This window comes from Marmota marmota, unplaced genomic scaffold, assembly GCF_001458135.2.
Source record: "Marmota marmota marmota unplaced genomic scaffold, marMar, whole genome shotgun sequence".
Lineage (NCBI taxonomy): Eukaryota > Metazoa > Chordata > Mammalia > Rodentia > Sciuridae > Marmota > Marmota marmota.
In genome coordinates this window covers 22,012,500-22,033,463 of record NW_025999977.1, presented here as the reverse complement: position 1 = coordinate 22,033,463, position 20,964 = coordinate 22,012,500, and the positions used below count along the sequence as shown (strand labels likewise).

Here is a 20,964-nt window from a genome sequence, read left to right as displayed (position 1 = left end):
TAGGAAAGGCAGCAGAATACAACATACACTAGTATGGCAATATGTAAAACAGTGGATGTGTAACCGATGTGATTCTGCAATCTGTATACGGGGTAAAAATGGGAGTTCATAACCCACTTGAATCAAATGTGTGAAATATGATATATCAAGAACTATGTAATGTTTTGAACAACCAATAATAAAAAAAAAGTAAAGATTATATGATATAATTTAGGGATATCTACATCAAAATTATTACTTAGCAGTGCATGCTGAAGTCATACTCCAGCATTTATTTGGTATGTAACATAATATCTTAAGTTTTAATAGGACCCCTCAAATGAATTTCTTGCTTCTTTTCAGTTGCTTTGGTAGAATTACATGAATTGGTAGAATTACATGAATGGTTTAGATGTGTACCTCTGCTCATGATTGAATCAAAACAAATCATCAGATTTTACGCTCAAGAGAAGAAATCTGATATAATACTTTTAATAAAAACTTTGGAGTAATACTGAACAAACATTTATGTGGTATGAAGAGAAAACTTATGCTTTTGAAGTGGCTCTAAGATTACTCTGAGCTGGGAAGAATTAAGTTTTGTAAGATACTGGGACTATGATGAATTCTTCCAGACTCTCACACCATTCTGCAGAAGTCTCAGGGGATTTGGAATTCAGGCATAGTGTTTCTCTTATCTTTATCTTTTAACAACTCTCTGCTCAGAGTGTCCCAGATGTCAGGCACAGTTCTCTGAGAGCATGAAACCAGCTGTTGAGGTAATAAGCAAATGATGTTTCACTGTCTGACAGGAGATAATGTGGTTTTATGTTTTTTCTTTCAGTCAGTTACAGTTAAAGAGTCTTCATGAAGATTTGTCAGGTAGATTGGAGGAATCCTTATCAATCATCAATGAAAAAGTACCTTTTAATGATACAAGTAGGTATTGTGAACAGTTTTCTGTTATTTGCAACTTTGAACCTCTTTGTGGTAGCCAACTAATTAAAACAATTCTAATAACTTTGGCAACAAATTTAATTGGCTGAACAAAGGGTCGCTTTCTTTTTGTTCTTTTCCTTAGCTTAGGCTCTCATATTATATAGGGGGATTTTAAATGACATACAATCACTCCAGAGTCAGTCTTCTTGGAAAAAACCCAAATCCACATCTTTGTATTGCACATATTTATCATATCTCATGGTAAAAATGAACCTGCACATAAAGTAGTCAAATATTTGTGTGAGCAAAGTTGTTGTTTATGGTGGGGAGATACTGGTAGTGGGAGGTAGATCTTTTCAGCCTGGTATTGGCCTTCAGTCTGTCCCCAGTGACAGTCAGGAAGCTGCCTTGGTTAAGCCCGGCTTTCTCTTTATTCTGGGCATGGTCTGGTAACTTACACATCCAAGAGCAACAAAAAAGAACTTAAAAAAAAATACAAAAATGGTACAACAAGTGGGTGTGGTGGGTCATACCTGTACTCCCAGCACCTTGGGAGGCTGAGGTGGAAAGATCAAAAGTTTGAGTCATGCTTGGGCAATTTAGTGAGACCATGTTATATAACCCTTTCAAATTTCAATTTCCATATTTGTACAGGAGGGATAACAAAAAATACTACTCAAAAATAAAAAGGGCTGGGCTTACTTCATGCCTGTAATCTCAGCAACTTGGGAGGTTGAGGCAGGAGGATTACAAGTGTGAGGCCAGCATCAGTAATTTAATGAGGCCATAAGTAAATTAGTGAGACCTTATCTCAAATTTAAAAAATAAAAAGGGCTGGGGATGTAACTGTGTAGTAAAGTGCTCCTGGTTCAGTCTCCAACACTAAAACAAAACAAAAATAAAAGTAAAAATGGCTTGGGATATAGCTCAGTGGTGTATCACTTGATTACTTGCCTTGCATGTGTAAGGCCCTGGGTTCAATTGCCATTACTGCAAAAAACAAATGAAAAACTAGATAATACCTTACATTTGTAATAGGTGCCAAGTTAGTAACTTTTGTGTAAGAATTAAGTCAAGATCTTGAAAGTGAAGAAAATATTTGTTTGGATTTTGAAACTTATATTTAAATTAATGCACATTTTCTTTTTCTGTGATCACATGATTGAAATTAATTTTTTTTACTTCTCCTAAATTTTTCTTAGGGAAGACCAGAGTGAGTGAGAGAGAGAGAGAGAGAGAGAGAGAGAGAGTGTGTGTGTGTATGTGTGTGGGTGGGTGGGGGAGAGAAAAGAGAAGAAATCACAGGAAAATAGTAGTAGTAGTTTGGTCCAACACTAATATAAGCATTTGTCATTATTGTACCAAAAACCTAAATTCCCCCTTTGAAAACAACATCTGTTTCTGGCTTCTGTATTAATGTAAATAACGTTAGCATACTGCTGGGTGAGGTGGCGCACTCCTGTAATCCCAGCAACTCAGGAGGCTGAGACAGGAGGATCTCAAGTTCAAAGTTAGCCTCAGCAAAGGTGAGACACTAAGTAACTCAGTGAGACCCTGTCTCTAATAAAATATAAAAATAGGGCTGGGGATGTGGCTCAGTGGTTGAGTGCCCCTGAGTTTAATCCCTGGTACCCCGCCCCTCCAAAAAAAGAAAAATAAAAAAAATTAGCATACTTTGCTTCCTTGAATTTGAAATCTTTGTATTAAATTTTTCATTTGAAGCCTTGTGTTGGTTAGTCATCAGGTGCTAATAACTTCTTCCTGAATCTCTTCATCCTTTCTTTTCCAATACTAGTTGTCACTTGGTTTTAGGTCCTTATGTCACATATGGATTAGCTACTTTTAGTTCCCAAAATATTTATAGATCATTTGCTGAGTGCCTAGATGGGTAGGTAGCATAGGAGATGCAAACATTTGTAAGACAGAAATCTGTACCCTCAAGGAATTTATGGTCTATAGGGCAAAGATAGATATAGAAGTGTCTGTATAGAAAATACAAGCTAGACTGTGCCATAAAGAACCACTTGGAGTTTTAGAGGAAAGTGACATTATTCTGTGGGTGTTTGAGAAAGCCTTCCCAGAGTAAGTGTGCTTGAGTCAGGCTTGTGTGTGTGTAAGCAGATTATTGGACAGAGAAGAGGGAGAACAAGCAAGAGAATTTGTGCAGAGTATGATATGTGGGCCTAGAGTTCCAACATGACCCCAGGAACAGTAATTAAGTGTAATGGGGGTTAGGAGTGGGATGCAGAGGGCAGTTACAGTTAGTTCTGAAAGGGAGAGTGGGAGTGGACCCTAGAATTTTGGGCTATGGACTTAGGATTTTGTTTATAAGGCCATTGTTTGTTGGAGAGATTTTTGAGCCAGGCACTGTCCTGATGAGATTCGTGTACTCCACAAGGCTAATCCAGTGATAGAGTGTAGATTGCCTTGGAGTGGGAAAAAGGGAGGTTGAGGCTTTTGTGATGATAGTTCTGGTGTGCCATCTTGGAGGCTTGGTCCTAGGCTGTCAGGCTCAACAAAAGTTTGTGTGAATGGGGGACAGGGTGAGGGCAGAGGTTAAGTATGGTACAGGTGCAAGAGAAGTCACTGTGGAGGAATTTTGTGGAAGGAATTAGAATAGCTTGGTTCTTTCACAGAGGTTAGGAAGAAAGAGGCGGTGAAGGGGAAAGATTGTGGTTCATTTGACAGAAATAAAAGGTAAATATGAGCTGGGTGTGGTGGCACACACCTGTAATCCCAGCAATTTGGGAACTGAGAAAGGAGGATTACAAGTTCAAAGCCAGCTTCAGCAAATTAGTGAGGCATAAGCAACTTAGTGAGACCCTGTCTCAAAATAAAAATGAAAAGGGCTGAGAATGTAGCTTGGTGGTAAAGTACCCCTGGGTTAAATCTCCAGTACCAATAAATAAGTAAATAAATAAATAAAATTTAAAAATTTAATGAAGGTAGATGTGTTAGCTTTCTATTTATCTGACAAAATGCCTGAGAAACTTAAATGTAGGAAAGGTTTATTTTGGCTCTAGTTTCAGACCATGGTCAGTTACCTGTGTTGATTTCTCCAGCTCAGTGATGGGGGTGGAAGTGTGGGGGTGGGGAGGGGAGAGACTGTGGTGGAGAGAAGCTAGAGAAATGGAATGAAATAGAATCTGGAGAAGAAAGTGTTTCATCCAGTGGTGTTGGTCAATTCTGCATATTAATGTGGAAAGGTCATAAGAGTAATGGTGGTGGAGGCAGCTGGTTTTAGTGATTTGATTTTGTGACTTTGAGAGGACTAGAAATCTTTGAGGTAGTGCTTCCATGTAGGTGAATGGGTGATGGGGAAATAGGCAATTCTGTTTTTTGAGCCATGGGAATGAAGAAAATGGAAATGGAAATAGATGAGAGCCTAACAGACTAGCAAAGTAAAAGAAAAGTTTGTGTGCATGGAGGTCGGGTGAGGGCAGTATGTTAAGTATGGTATAGGTGAAAGAGAAATCACTGTGGAGGTAAGTGAGCTGCAACAATTTTTTTTTTTTTTTTTTTTTTGTAATGAGGTGACACTAAGGAGGGAGGGACGGACTGATGTATCTTGTCCCTGAGCAGGTCAGGAGCAGCTGTTGCTAAGGGCCCAAGAGGAGGATTAGCTGAGGAAAGGATATGTGAGCCACAGACTCTGAGATGGAAGCTGGGCAGGGTAAGATCCCTTTCATTTTGGCTCTGGTGCTCTTAGCATGGCAAGGGGGAGGCCATCCCATCCATGAAGCAGGAGTGGAGGTGAGGAATGGTATCCAGGGCTTAAACTGGAAAAGGTTGGAGTGGCTATCATGGGAAGTATCATAGGAACACAGCAAAGAAATCCTGGATCACAGAGTGGAGTTGATGTTCCCCTGCAGTTAGGCAAAATATATTATAGCAGACCCAGCTCTGGTTTTGTGTTAGCGAAAGCATTTTGTGTTAGCGAAAGACAAGGCCTGGGGTCAGGGGAGCAGCAGGACTCCATCAGAGTTGATAGGAGAAGTATTGATGGACAGAGAGGAAGCTGGGAATGCATAGCAGTGGGGGCATTAGAGAGCGTTGGGTGAGAAAGGTGCAGGAACTTTCAGAATCCGACTTTGGCCTGGGGCATTCTGACTGAGGACATGGCAGAGGATAGCAGTATGATTGGATGAAGTGGTGAGTAGAGATGACATCATTAAAATGAGGAGCGTAGGAAGTGTGAGGCCAGGTGTTAGGAAGCCACCACGGGTTGATGACAGATTGGAGCATGGAGAGTGGGACCATGAGGAAGACAGTGAAACCATCCCAAGAAAGTGAGGATTGCCTCCTTGGAATCAGGAGTAGCAGATGGTGACGGATTTCTGAACACTGTAGTGTTTAAAAATTGGTATTTTTTGGAGGATTAATGTGGCTGCTGTGTGCAGGGTTATCATAGAAGTCAGAGTGATGATAGCAAGAACATCATGAGCCTTTCTAAATAATCTTGATAGGCCCCAGAAAAGTATTTAAAATTATTTCTTAGAAGTGGAGACGCAGAAATTGTTCTCCTATCCTGAAGTTTAAAAAAAAAAGGTATAAGTATCATTTTATCTGAGAAATTACTGACTCCATATAAATTTTGTTATTCCCGTACTGTGATTATGTTGCTGATCATTTTAAATTCTCATGTGTTAGGCTGGGGATGTGGCTCAAGTGGTAGTGTGCTTGACTAGCATGTGTGAGGCACTGGGTTCAATTTTCAGCACCACATAAAAATAAAATAAAATAAAGATATTGTCTCCACCTAAAACTAAAAAATAAATATTTAAAAAAAAATTCTCATGTGAAGCTGATTTTGCTGCAGAGCATTTGTTAGTTTGTAGTTAAGCTGTTTTTCTGTAAATTTAAAACGAGAGACCTAATGCGCTTCATTTTTGTTTTGTAGAGTATACTCAGTATAACGCGCTCAATGTTCCACTCCACAATAGGAGGCATCAGGTAAAAGACAAAGTTCTGTTTTTATTTCAGTCATATGTATGTTAAACTTTCCAGAAACAAGAATCAGTTCTTTGGCTTCTATTTAGTGTGCTAAACCATTGCTTTACTTTCTCATAGATTGCTTTAAATTGTGTAATTTGCTTTTTATTGAATTAATGAGTAATACAAATTTTTGATGTCTCTCTTATCTGGTAACATTAGAACTGAATAATGGGATACCTTAATTTTTGTACCATGCTTTTCTTAATGTTGTTGGACCTTGCACTTAAGTAGCCAAGGTTAAATGGTCGGGGGTGTGTTTGCCAAAGACTGGTATCTTTCTAATTTACTTAGATAGGAATATTAAAATTCAAATAGGATCAAATTAATAAGGAACCATCACAGTAGAATTCAAGGGTTTTCTCCAGAATAGGCTTAATAAAGTTGTTTTAGAATAATAATTGTTAGGTGACCTCAACTGAGTGCACTTTTCATTTTAAAGCTGAAGATGCGAGATATTGCTGGGCAGGCCCTGGCTTTTGTTCAAGATCTTGTGACAGCTCTTCTGAACTTTCACACCTATACAGAACAGAGGATTCAGATTTTTCCTGTTGATTCTGCCATAGACACTATATCACCATTGAATCAAAAGGTAAATTTAATTTAGAATGCTTTTTGTTGCCCTGAACATACTGAGAGAACAAATAGGGAGCTGTGTATTTTCAGACCACTTTCTGTGCATGAGCCAAGTACTGAGGAGGATGTGGGAAAAAACCACAAGTCATTGTCTTTACTCTCAAGGCAATATATGGCAGAAATGGAGATTCTTAAGAATTGAAATACTAGGGGAGTTTTTGAAAGACCTCAGTGTGCGTGAATGAGGGTTGTGGCCAATAAGGCATCTGATATCCTTAGCAAGGGAGATTGCCATGGGTAGTATCCTCTGGGAAAGATTCTTTAGGAATTTGAATGGACCTTAGAGAATGAACTGGATTCAAATAGGATAGAGAAGAGGGATGGATTTTTTTTTCCCCCAGAAAGGGGAACTGCAGGAGCAAAATCAGGAAATAGGAAGGAGGAAGCGGAAATGAGGAGAAATGAACAAGTAGTCTTGGCCAGTGTTCATAGAGGGGAGGAACGGGAGGTAAGATCGAAAAGAGAAAAAGTAGAGAGGGCCTGGGGGGTCCCTGAGGGTAGACTAAGGCATAGACCTTCACTTTATTTATAGAATTGAAGCCTTGGCAACTTTTTGACTAGGGGTGACATATGAGAAATCCCATTCTATTATTGGAAAGATTAATTTGCTTGCATTTTTCTCTCTTCCTATTTGTGGTCCCTGAGTAACCTTCATCCTTGGTCATGTTTAAACACAAAAAACAAAAACAAAAAATCAAACTTGTGTGGTACATAGGTTTTTTTCTTCCTCTTGGGATGAGGAACGGGAGTGAAACTGCTTATCCAGTTCAAACTGGAAGGCATTTTCAGGGTTTGTGAGGGTTTTTTTTTTTTTTTAATATTTTTTAATTGTTGACAGAACTTTATTTTATTCATTTATTTGTATGTGGTGCTGAGAATCAAACCCAGTGCTTCACACATGTGAGGCAACTGCTCTACTACTGAACCACAACCCTAGTCCAGGGTTTGTGAGTTTTTAACATGGAATAGGAAGAGGTTTGAATGTTGCTTCAGTCCATATATGCTTTTTTTTTTTCTTGCTTGATTTTGCTCCTTTCTTTCCTTTTTTCTCCCTAGCTAATTCCAAAATAGAATTTAGGCTTGCAAAATTTCATTTAACTGAAAAGGTAAAATAAATGTGAATGAGTGTATTTCTTATGTATTACTCTATAACAAATTGCCCCCAAATTTAGTAGTTTCAAACAACAAATACTTATTGTCTCACACTGTTGCTGTGGGTCAGAAATTTGGGAGCTAATTAGTTGGAAGGTCTCTGGCTTAAGATTTCTGATAAGGTTTCACTGGGGTTGCATTCATCGAAAGATCTGACTGGATTTGGAGGATTTATTTCTAAGGCGGTTCCCTCCCTCAGTGGTGTTGAATGTTGGCTGGAAGCCTGGTTCTCAGTAAATGCTCCTTTCCACAGGACTATTTGAGTGCCCTCATGAAACGGCAGCTAACTTACCCCAGAGAGAATGATCCAAGAGAGAGTGAAGTGGAGGCTACACTGCCTGTTATGACAGTGCCTTGGTAGCCACATACCATCACTTCTGCCACATTGTATTGGTCACACAAACTAACCCCCAAACAATGTGAGAAGGGTGGTATACAAGAATACATGGGGATCATTGGGGCCATATTTAAGGCCAGCTCTCACACAGGAAGGAAGTCGAGGGATCTTGATACTTTGAGGGCTCGATAATGTGGTGATCTGAAATGAATGCCACTCTTCCTACTGTATGTGATTCTTCTTCCCAATTCTCTTGCCCCCCATGTATTATGTGGTATTTCCAGCAGTTGAGCAGTATTTGTATCTGTGAATACCCAAAGTGCCAATTAGTGTAGCAAAGACTTGGATACTCGAGTTAGACTTCTTGGGGTCCCAGTCCATTCTGCCACTGTCCAGCTATGTCCCCTTGGGAGACTTATTTTCCCTCTCTGTGCTTCAATTTCCTCATCTTTAAAGTGAAGGGATAGAGTACTTACCTCACAGTTGTGTGTGTCTGAAAAATTACATGAGATAATATGTGTAAAGTGCTAGGAAGAAAGTCTGGCATATAATGAGAACTCTGTGAAAGTTAGCTCTTATCAGCATCATTATGCCTTATACATATGAGCCTTCAGAAGGTGGTTTTCATCAATTTTGGTCTGACTCCATGAATCTACTGAAATTCATAAAATTAAATTTGGGTCTTTGAAATGATCTTTAAATATCACTATGGGAAACAACTTTTAAAAGACCTGCATAGGAAAAACAGTACTCTGTATTTTCATGTAGAAAGTTATACTTTCTATAATACCAAAAAAATTTCTACTTTATATTGGTTCATTTGCCTACTATTTTAGTGTGTTGCCATATTATATGCAGGGTGAGAATCAAATGTGTTGACCTTAGTTTCTCTGGGACACTTCATTATTTTGAAGAACTCATGTATTTCCTCAATATTCTCAAAGGTAAAATGTTGGTGTTTTAGCCTATGAAAGGCCCTTTATGATTTTTCTAATAAGTTTATAAAATTGAAGGAGATTCAGAAACCATTTGTTAAAAGATGACCAAAATATTTCAACTTGTTCGTAGAATCATAAAGTAGTCCTTGAGACCTGTAAGCTTAGAGTTCATCTTTTTTTTACAGCTATAAAGATTGAAGCCCAGAGAGATTGAGTGAGTTGCCCAGGACAAATACATCTGTATACTTTGCAGTGGGGTCAGTTGAATCATGTTTGTGCAGAATGAGACCTTACATTTTTATACTGAGAAATTGAAATTGGAGCCATTATAGAATACTTATCTGAAATATTTTATAGCTAAAAGTTACCCTTTTGCTTCTAAATTAAAATAACTCTGGGAGTTTTCTTCTGATTTTTTTTTTTTTTTTTTTTTTTTTTTTTTTTTTTTTTTTGTGCCAGGGATTGAACCCAGGGTTGTGCATGCTGAACATATGCTCCATTCTGAGCTACAACCATAGCTCTTGAAATCTATTCTTCATAATGAATCAGTCCTTTTAAGCCATAATAAGATATCAGTGATCATTATAAAAATTTTTATGTCCTCTTTTTAATAATTACATTCCTGTTATTTGTTAATCCTGAATATCATATACAATAAAAATAATAAACTATTTTTAAAAAGCTTTATTTTTAAAAAATGAGACACATAGCACAAAATCTATGTCATATAGTATTGGTTTTCAGATCTTACTATTTTTTTTTCCCCCCTTTTCAAACTGGCAGCCCTGGGAGAGGAAAGTGTTTGAGGAATGCCACCTGTTGGTGCTGGGTTGTATTGCCCTATCTTCTCTCCATTTCCTCCCATGCCTGGTTGTTTATTGTGTCACCCCTTTCTGTTTTCTCATTTTGGAATGGGATGAGGTTTGGGGGTAGTAGAGGTATTACCATCTGGGTAAAAGCCGAATTTCCCAGAAAACTTGAAAAAAGCATTTAGGTTTACAATTCAGTGGGCTCATTTACAAATGTGCTGATGTTTGTTATTTTCCAGTAAATTAATTTACAGTTTCTTCCCTCTTTTTTTAGTTCTCACAATACCTGCATGAAAATGCGTCTTATGTCCGCCCCCTTGAGGAAGGAATGCTTCATTTATTTGAAAGTATTACTGAGGATACTGTGACTGTCCTGGTAATTTTCTTGCTTGCTTTACTTCTGGAAATGGGAACTCCATTTTATCCATTTGCACTTTTAACTTTGAGATTATTTTTTCTTTTCCAGGAGACAACTGTGAAATTGAAAACATTTTCAGAGCACCTAACGTCCTATATATGTTTCCTTAGGAAGATTCTTCCTTACCAATTAAAAAGGTACTTCTCCTGGAGGCCAGGGAACTGTGGGTGGAACCTTACTTGTGCTGAAATTAATGCAATAGTAACATGTGCCTCTTGTGATCTGCTGGACTTTTTTGCACTGCAGCTGATTTGGACTTTTGTTAAGAAGGAAAACCATGCTTGAGTAGCGTAAAATTGTATTTAAGAAAACTGAATTGTAGTTATCAGCTACATTTTTATTTTCATTAGTTTTGTACTGTGATTGCTCTTATAACCACATGATGTTATGAGAAATATTTTCAGTCATTGTGAATGGCACATTTATTGAAAGAAATATTTCATGTTGGGGGTTTGATTATCCCTTTGCTGTAAACATCAAGAAGGGAGTTATAATAGTTAACTTCTACATTTGCATCTATTATCTTTTGGTATTTTTGAGATGGTATTCTCTTGTTTTTATTATTGATGATTATTTAAGTTCTAAATGAAAAACTTCACTCAAGCCCTCATAGGGTGTGTTATTTAGGAACCTTTAATGGTCTACCTTAAATATTTCCGGGAAGGAAGAAAAAAATAATATATATAAGTGTGAATTTGATAATGCTGCTTGGAAATTTTTATCTTTTATGTAAAACTAATCTAAATTTTTGTCTAAAACCACCAAGATTTCTATTTCATCCTAAGGTTTAACTTTCTTTAAACAAATGTTTTTAAAAAAAGAAAGAAAAATAGTACTTGAACATAAAAGAGATAAGAATATACTTTTTCTTTTTTTTTTGGTACTGGGGATTGAACTCAGGGACACTCAACCACTTAGCCACATCCCCATCCTTATTTTGTATTTTATTTAGAGACAGGTCTCACTGAGTTGCTAAGCGCTTCACTCTTGCTGAGGCTGGCTTTGAACTGGCAATCTTCCTTATTTAGCCTCCCAAGCTGCTGTGATTATAGGCGTGTGCCTGGCTAGAATATACTTATTCTTAGCAAAATAAGGTTTAGAAAGTGTCGATTAATTACTTATAGATAATGAAAATATAACATTTTACTATTTAAAAAAATTAACATATGTTAAGACATTTTATTTCTTAATTATAACCCAACAAAGTATTTCAGTAATTAAATTCTATGATGTGTTTGAGGGAATTTTAGGAATTAGGGGTTTATAACTTAGATGAATAATTATGAATTATAATTTAATTCAGATCCTTACATGTTATATAGTTCATTACAGTTAAAATAGTTTTTGGAAATTAACTCTGGAAGTTTAACAATTAAAATCGAATATACCTTATTGATTTGGCTTGTGTTTAATAAGATTCTGTCTAAGAATCATTGCAAAAAAAAGAATCATTGCAAAATTATTATGTGAAGTAAACATTTTAATTTTATCTTACTATATTTTTTCATGATTACTTTTTTTGGGGGGAGTACAGGGGTATTGAATGGGGTGGTGGTGATGGTTAACCACTGATCCACTCCCCAGCCCTTTTTATTTTTTATTTTGAGACAGGGTCTCGCTAAGTTGCTTAGGTCCTTACTAACTTGCTGAGGCTGGCTTTGAACAATTTTGATCTTCCTGCCTCAGCCTCCTGAGCTGCTGGGATTACAGGTGTGCACCACCTTGTTGATGGCAAAGTGTATTTTTATGCATGCTAAGTAAATTTGATTTTGAAACTACTACATATATTAAAAAAAGGTTTCTTGGTGAGACTCTCAGCTAGTGGCAGTGACAGTAGTAATAGTTCTTGTTTAATTCTCTTTAGGAATTCAATATATGCAATGTTTTTTTTTTCCTCCCTGTAAATAAAGGATTTAAAATATTTAACATTTAAAAAATTCTAAGGCTTTTATACTGCTTTCAGGTTGGAAAGATGATAGGCATATGCCTTGATATTTTCTTTAAAAATTTTTTTTTGATACTGGGAATTGAACCCAGGGGCTCTTAAGCACTAAACTACATCCTAATCCCTTTTTATTGGAGGCTGGCCTCAAACTTGTAGTCCTCCTGCCTTAGCCTCTTGAGTTGTTGGGATTTTTACAAGCATGTGCCACCATGCCCAGCTAGGTTTTCTTCTCTTTAGTCCTCTGTTACTCCATTGGCATTTGCACCAAGCAATTTTGTGTATCATGGTGCATGAAAAGGAGCCATGTAAACATAAGGTCAAATTTCTCTTTCTACCAAAATCTTTATTTGGATATGATCATTAAGAGAACTTAGATGATTTCTAATAGCTAATTGAAAGTTGTTCAGGATGCTCATTTTCAAAAAATCTGCCCGTTCCTAGTTTAGAAGAAGAATGTGAATCTTCTCTTTGCACATCTGCATTAAAAGCCAGAAATCTAGAGCTGTCTCAGGACATGAAAAAGATGACAGCTGTGTTTGAGAAGTTGCAGACTTATGTCACTCTTCTCGCCTTGCCAAGTAAGTGTGTTTATTACTTATGGTTCAAACTGAAGGACTTAAAAGCACAATAACCTGGAAAGGGGAGATGATTTAGCTTGATAGAATAAGAGGAGACTAGGATCTAGAGTTAGAAAAACTGGAATTCAAATCCTCTGGCCTCCTGGACAAAACATTTTACCTCTGTGTGCCTCTGTGTTCCCATTTGTAAAATGGAGGTAATGTTTTGATTATTAAGAATGTAAAATATTAGGCATTAAAGCATACATTAAATATCATCCCCTTTTTGCTCTTCCTCTTTTTAATGGAGAAGAGCAAGTCATAAGAATTTGTAGCAGCTTTCCAACAAGTAGCACAGGGAAGTTTTAGTAGTAAAGATACCATTTGTTTCTCTTGGCCCTGATTTGAAAAAAGCATTTTTAGGTAATTTTAGTGAACTTTATTTTCAGTGATGTATTTCAGAATGCTATAATTTTCCTGGTAATCTGATTTTTTGTTTGTTTTTAAACAGCTTTCTTTCTGATATGTTATACATTTTACCCACTTAAAGTGTATAATTCAATAGTTTTTAGTATATTCACAGACGTATGCACCATGAGTAGGAATTTTTTGATAATTTTCATTACCTCTTTAGCTTTCACCCTTATATTTTCCAATTCCTCATTTCCCTAGCTCTAAGCAATTACTGATCTGCTTTCTGTCCATAGATTTGCCTAATCTAGATACTTCATACTAATGCAATCATAGTATGTGGTCTTCAATGGAATTATATAATATGTGGTCTTTTGTGATTGTTTTCTTTCACTTAGCGTAGTGTTTACAAGATTCATTCAAATTATAGCAGGCATTGGAACTTTATTCCTTTTTATTGCAGAATAACATTCCCTTGTATGATGTACATATTTTATTTACCCATTCATTAGGTAATGGACATTTGAGTTGCTTTGGCTATTATGAATAATGATGCAATAGACATTCATGTGTGAGTTTTATGTGGTCATGTCTTTTCATTTTGTTTGGGTGTATGCTGATAGGATGGAATTGTATCATATGATAACTATGTTTAACTATTTAAGGAATTGCTAGACTGTTTTCCAAAGTGCTCCACCAACAATTTTTGCATTCCTACCAACAATGTTTGAGAGTTCTGTTCTCCACATTCTCCCTAACACTTATTATTATCTTTTTGAGTTTAGCCATCCTAGTGGGTGTGAAGCAATAAGTCATCGTGGTTTTACTTTGTATTTCTGTGCTAATGATGTCAAGTATCTTTTCATGTGTTTATTGGTCATTTGTATGTTTTCTTTGGTGAAAGATCTATTTGGACCCTTTCCCTTTTGTAATTGGGTTGTCTTTTTACTATTGATTATAAGAGTTTTTAAAATATATATTCTAGATACAAGTTCTTTATTAAATGTATGATTTGCTACATTTGTCTTTTATTTTTTGAATTGTCTTTTCACTTTCCTGATAGTATCCTTTGAAGAGCAAAATTTTTTAATCTTGATGAAATCCTTATCTGATTTTTCTTTTGTTGCTCCTGGTTTTGATGTCATATATAAAAATTGATTGTCAAATCTGAGGTTATAAAGACTTATATTCTAAGAGTTTTATGGTTTTAGCTCTTGCATTTAGGTATCTGATCTATTTTGAGTTAATTTTTATATGTAATGCAAAGTAAAGATCCAGTTTCGTCTTTTGCATGTTGTGTCCAGTTGTCCCTCCTTCACTTGTTGAAAAGATAATCCTTTCCCTGTTAAATGGTCTTGGTATCTTTATTGAGAATCAGTTGACCATAGATGTATGGGTTTATTTCTGGATTCTTGATTCTATTTCATTGTTCCTTATATGTCTCCTATGCCAGTACCACACTGTCTTGATGGTTGTTACTTTGTAGTAGGTTTTTGAGATCAGGAAGTGTGAGTCCTCCTGTTTTGTTTTTCTTTTTCAAAATTGTTTTGTTTTGCAGGATCCCTGATAATTCCATGTGAATTTTAGTATTGGCTTGACAGTTTCTACAATAAAGTCAGCTAGGATTCCGATGGGAATTGCATTAAATTTATGGATCAATTTGGGGAGTGGGTTGACTTGTATCCTCAAAAAAGATATGTGACATTCTAACCCCAAGTATGTATGTGTATGACTTTATTTGGAAATAGGGTTTATAGGTGTAATCAAATAAGGTAAGGTAATACTGGAAGAGCCCAAATACAACGACTGGCATCCTTATAAGGGAAAGGAGATTTGGAGACAGAGACCTAAGGGAGAATGATGCATAAAGACAGAGGAGGGATCGTGGTTGCCCTACTACCAGCTAAAGAACACCTGGGGTCTGTGGAACCTGGAAGAGGCAAGAAAGCATTCTCCTAGAAGTTGTTGGTAATAGCATGGCCCTGCCAGCATTTTAAGTTTGGACTTCTGGCCTCCAGAACTTTGAGAAAATAGATGTCTCTTGTTTTAAGTCACCCATTTGTGGTATTTTGTAACAGTAGTCCTAGAAAACTTACAGGGAATATTGCCATCTTAACAGCATTAAGTCTTGTGATCCATGGACATGGCATGTTTTTCCATTTATATATATCTTCTTTAATTTCTTTAAACACCACTTTCTTGTTTTTAGAGCATAAGTTTTATACCTGGATGCTGCTTCTCAGAGGGTTCAGCCTTGCACATGCACACTGTCATCTGGGATGACAGTGGTTTTGGCAGGGCTCTCCTTTGCTGTCTCCTTCCTAATTATACCCTGGCTGATTACTCTTGTGTTTCCAGAATGCCTTGGGGCACAAATTGATAACAGGATGATCCAATTAAATTTGGTCTTAAAGTTATGTGTGTAGTTATAGACCTAGCATATAACTAGCAGGTAGAGGTTTTGAGGTCAATGTTTGAAATTTGTTCTGATCCCAGGAGGGCTTTTCTTGATACTTCTTTTCTAGTTTTCTCTGGTAAGCCAGCCTACAGTTTAGCTTCAATTTCTAGTGAACCTACAAGTTGCCCCTGTGCTTTTACCACAGGCTCCAGTTTTTGAGAGCCTTAGGCTTGAACTTCTCCACATACTGTCAGCTCCTTTGAAAAGAGGTTCAGAGCTCTTATTTTCAGGACTGCTTCTCCCCAAGGCAAAAGTCTCTGAGCCATGGTTCTGGTGCTGGGGACAGTGGGGACAGCACTTCTCTCTGAGAGCTTGGTGGAAGTGGTAGAGCAGCAAACCAGGACTCCTTGGCCTGCCATTAAGTCTTCATGGATCAGAAGACTTAATATTATTAAGATGGAACTTTGAAAATCCTGTTACTGAGCAGGGGCAAGGGTGATGAGAGACCCAATTCTCAGTGCCGTGTTCAGCTGGAATCTTCATCTCTGGAGCAGGGGCTGGGCAGAAAGGGAACACTTCTCACCTCTTGGCTGCATTTGTCCAGAATTTAGCCTTAGCAACAGGTAGCTGGGGACACGATGAGCTCTCCGGCCCCTGAGCCAGGAGTTAGAAGAATTGGAGTGCTGTGTGCTTGGCTGAACTTGAGGTTGAGATGGTGTTTCTTAACTTCCAGGAGCTGGTAAGGGAAGGGAAGCAATATGTCTTGTTTTAAATACCACAGACTCTTGCTGTTCTTGCTGAGTTGTTACAAATTTTCATGAGTAAGTGTTTCTTCATTTGTTATGTGTCCTTAGAACCATTTCCTGAAACTTTGAATGATTGCTTTTTTGTAGTCATCACCAGTTTTGTGGGGAGCAGATCCAGAGAGCCCCTCATGCTGTTATGTAGTAACAAGACGAAAATTCACAGACTATTAAGACATATTCCTGCTTAGCAGATTTAATTTTTGGTTCTCAACTAGTAAAAATGTTTGTGGACATGAGAAATCCAAACCAGTTAAAATGTTCCTGTGTTTATTTATCACCATTATGTATGAACATGTCTGTTAAGGTTTTTAAGGACCATTGTTTCCAACACATTACAGGCAATCTTTACACTGTATCTTCTTCCAAATAGAGGGAGATGGTGGACAGGAAAATGCTTAAGTTTGTGATTTTGGTTTTCTAGGTACAGAACCAGATGGACTCCTTCGGACAAACTATAGTTCTGTCTTAACAAATGTTGGTGTTGCTCTGCATGGATTTCATGATGTCATGAAAGGTAAGCCTTGAAAAAGAACTTAAATAAGCTTAAAACCTTCATCCCACTTCTCAGATCTGTCTGAATGAGATTTAAACAAATACTGCCAAGGGTTAGAGATCCTAGATAAAAGGCTTAGCAGCATTTGGCTTACATAAAAGTGCACAGCTATTCTGCCTTCTGCTTTTCCCATCTGCTTGGTTTCTGAAGGTAAACAAAGTGCTGAATAGAAAACCCTGTGCACTGTACATTAGCCAGAAAGACATTACCCCTACTAAATGCAGGTAGATGGATTTTACCAAACAAGACATGCTATTTCAGAGGCATTTAACAAAGTATTTTACACTTGTTAGAGCCCAAGCATGAAAGAATTGAAAAAACTAAGGTTAAAGTTCAAAAAAGAATACATCTGTGCATTTTGATGTTTAAAATGCCTAATTCCTGTCTCATTCAGCATAGCTTTAAGAAATGAAGATGTTTTTAAACCTTGGTCAATTTATTTCTTTTGTGCTTTTAAGAATATACTATGTTGGTAGGCAGAGTGTAACTTTTTAAAGTATTTCATATGATTCTTTGTATGTGATTCTGAGCCTTGACCAATCAGTAGTTCTGTGTTGCTTCTAGATTTCTCTACTCCTTTCTTTTCCTTTTAGAAACTTGGGGTCGGGGAAGGAGAACAGGCAGGAGGGATTATTAAGTACTATTAGAAGTAACCCAGGTTCCCAAATGATTTATTGTGATGTTTAGTTAACAATTAGTAACTCCTTTCACAAACAGTAATTTTAAAAACTTAAAGCTATTGTATATAACATGTGTAAGAGGGGTATGCTTGGTACCCTCTTACAGATTGTTAAACATCTATGGCACTGAGATTCATTCTTCATCCCAGCAGCATTACCAAGCAGCATTTTGCCATCGTCTGGAGAATGGGACTTCCTTGGGAACTTTAAAAGTCAGTGTATCTCTAGAGGTATCCCTGGTTTCAGGAATCATTGCTTGATTGATCATTGGTAGTTTCAGTGGCACTTCACAGTAGTCAATTCCAAACCTGCAGAACTTAATCTGATCTGTAGAAAACATAATAAACAGGTACTGTTTTTTCCTATGCAACTTGTGGTTTGAGGAGCTGGGACTTAGCTTTAGTAGGTCATTCCAGAACTTTTTTTTTTTTTTTTTGGTACCCTGGTTTGAACCCAGGATTGAATAACCAATGAGTGCCACATCCCCAGCCTGTTTTTTGGTTTTTTTTTTTTTAATGTTTTATTTTGAGACAGGTTATCACTAAGTCTTTAGGGCCTCATTAAGTTGCTGAAGCTGGCTTTGAATTCATGATCCCCCTGCTTCAGCCTCCTGAGTTAGTGGGATTACAGGCGTGCACCATTGTGCCTGGCTCCAGAACTTTTCTTTAAACAGAGTTCTAGGCCTTTGAAACCACAAGTACCTCTATGACTCCAGGTTTCTTGGTTTTTAAATTTCCAAAGGAATATTATTATTTGTTCCTGCTAGCAGTTTCTTCAGAATTTCTAAATAGGAGATACTAGAGCAGTGGATGATAGCTACCTAATTGAAAGGGATCTTAACATTTCATTTACATAAAAAAATCTTGATTTTTCTTATATTGCTATTTTAATTTATCAACCAACAAAGTTCTCTAATACTTTTGTTCATACCTTATATAAGATAGAGAAGATGCCAAGTATCAAAGTGTGCTACTATTATTGTTTGGTGTGAGCTGATGGAAAATATGGGATGGTCAGAAACCTCCTTATTCCTTTATGTCACCATGTGTTTCTTTCCTTGAAGATGAATAAATATAAAGAAAGAATGTTGGAAAACTTTAAGAATGTTGACAAGTAGGTTTAGAGCCATGTCGCTAGATTTACAGTTCAAATCTGTTTTCATATCTAGCTTGGAAGACTGTTGCATATCTTTCATGAAATCTGAGAGCATTAACAGAAGAATCTTTGTTTTTAAGAGAACTCTTATTTCAAACTTCTGCCCTTCCTGCTTTCCCCCAAATTATTGCTTAATCAAATTTGGAAGTAAGAGGGGAAGATGAGGAGGTAGGTTAGTAGATTGTTCTCAGTGTAAAAACAAAGATAGGGAGGGAGTTATAAAAGTGTTTATCTTATATAGAATTAAAATGGGAATAAACTAATTTTTTTTCATAAAATAAGCAATTTACTTATAAATGATTCATTTATTCATAAAATAAATCAATTTTCACAATTTTTATTACCAATCAAAAATGTTTTCACCACAAAGAATTATAGGAACTAATTTTTAACAAGTGGCATTCTATATGAGAATGATTTGATTTTTGGTCTCAGAGACATCCAAAGCAAGTAGATTCATAGAAAACATAAGAGGAAAAAATAAATACATGGTCTTGGTCATGTGATTCCTTTGTACTTTTTGGAGCTAAAATGGCTAAAATATTTGGATCAAACAATGAGTAAACAATTGGGTTGGGAGAATTATAGTCAAACTCCAATAGCATTGTTTAGTATTGTACCTCTTTCATAAGTATCTCAAATTATCTATAACTATAAAGGTCTAATAAAAAAATAGTACCTCAATTACCTATTAACAAACCAAGATTGCCTGCTAACCAACTTGTATTATAACATTGTATACTTCCAGAAAAATATTGAATAAAACTGTGTGTAGCAAGAAAATGTCTGTTTAGGTGTTAGCATATTCAGTATACAAATAAATTTCACTATTTAAACTGAATTTTTATATACTTGGAAACCTTACAAAATATATAGAGATTATCATTTATTTAAAAAAATATGGACTGGGGTTGTAGCTCAGTGGTAGAGCGCTTGCCTAGCATGTTGAGGCTCTGGGTTTGATTCTCAGCACCATGTATAAATAAATAAAGGTCCATTGACAACTAAAAAAGTATTTAAAAAATATATTTATTGAACATAATAGTAATGTACCTATTGGTTAGTTCCCTTACTGTAACAACTTTCATGTAGTAAGTAAGATGTTAATAAGAAGGAAAACTGACTGAAATGTATACAGAGACTATTAAGAAATTTTCTCAAAACTGAGAGTATACTAAATTAAAGATGTATACAGGTATGTAGACTGTATAAATAATATGTATTATTAACTAAACAGTTCCTTAGTTTTAAAATTTTAGTGAAAATAATCTTTCATAGAATATAGTAATTTGGTATGAAAATATGAAAGTATTAGGTTAAATCTTTTATACTATTTCTTTCCAAATAGTCTTATTTCTTCTTTTAATTATGCATAATGTAAAATCAACTAAATTTCTTGATTTTGAATAAATGAAATTCTTTGTGTACATAATTTCTATAACAGTAAATTTTCATGTTTCATGGTTTATTTTTATCTTTGAGGTAATGATAGTTAGTGTTCTTTGAAGTAGTCTAAGAAATTCAGTGAAAACTGTATTGTAAATATTTATTACTTAAAAGTGTAATCACCCTTCACTATAAATCAATGTTGTCATAATAATCCTCCCATTTTCCCTTATTTCCAGGGCAAAATCATTATATATTTCAGAGACCCAGAAAAACTCCAAAACTTAGCTCTTTGACTAGTCTCACTGCAATTTCTCTTAGCCCTTTTCTGTGCTTTTTAGCCACAGACCTTTGTTGTAATATTATTGGACTGGAAGTAATAGCACATGAAGCAGACATTGAAGTATCCAATCCTTATTTGGCTGTGCAGACATTTCTTATTGCTAGTGTGTGTATCAGCAAATTACCTAAGGTCCAGTATGGATTGTGGGACATCATGCCTATGTTGGCTGTTCTAGCCTCAGGGTTGCTTATATAATTATAAGATAATTTCTTGTTAGTGCCTGTTAGACTGTCAAAACAGTGGTTTCTAAGTGGTAAATCCTGGTCAGGATCATTTGCCTAATGCTAGAATAAGGGCTAGTCCTCACATGATTAACAATCAGACTGATCGGCTGGTGGCTATAGTCAAGACAGCCAAGATAGTGTTAAGAAATAACTTATTTCTCCCTTCTTTCTCCTGAATTTGTGGCCTACTTGATAATATTCAGCACAATCGTGATACTTGGGACCATTCTTTGTCAAATTTACTTTATAAATTTGTAAGAGTAGTGAGTGGGCTGATTATCTATATGTGAACTTGTGTATAGATAG

The 20,964-nt window shown here is 36.3% G+C and overlaps 1 protein-coding gene across 2 annotated transcripts in view; it reads left to right on the top strand.

Annotated features, from left to right (window-relative positions):
- Ppp1r21 (protein phosphatase 1 regulatory subunit 21) overlaps positions 1–20,964 on the top strand; it is a 53,516-nt gene that overhangs the window by 7,812 nt on the left and 24,740 nt on the right. For both annotated transcript variants that reach the window (XM_015479682.2, XM_015479683.2), the window contains 7 exons: positions 824–918; positions 5,819–5,871; positions 6,353–6,502; positions 10,057–10,158; positions 10,249–10,337; positions 12,587–12,723; positions 16,739–16,831. In XM_015479682.2, coding sequence (XP_015335168.1) covers positions 824–918; positions 5,819–5,871; positions 6,353–6,502; positions 10,057–10,158; positions 10,249–10,337; positions 12,587–12,723; positions 16,739–16,831 — 719 coding nt within the window. The remainder of the gene's footprint in view (positions 1–823; positions 919–5,818; positions 5,872–6,352; positions 6,503–10,056; positions 10,159–10,248; positions 10,338–12,586; positions 12,724–16,738; positions 16,832–20,964) is intronic.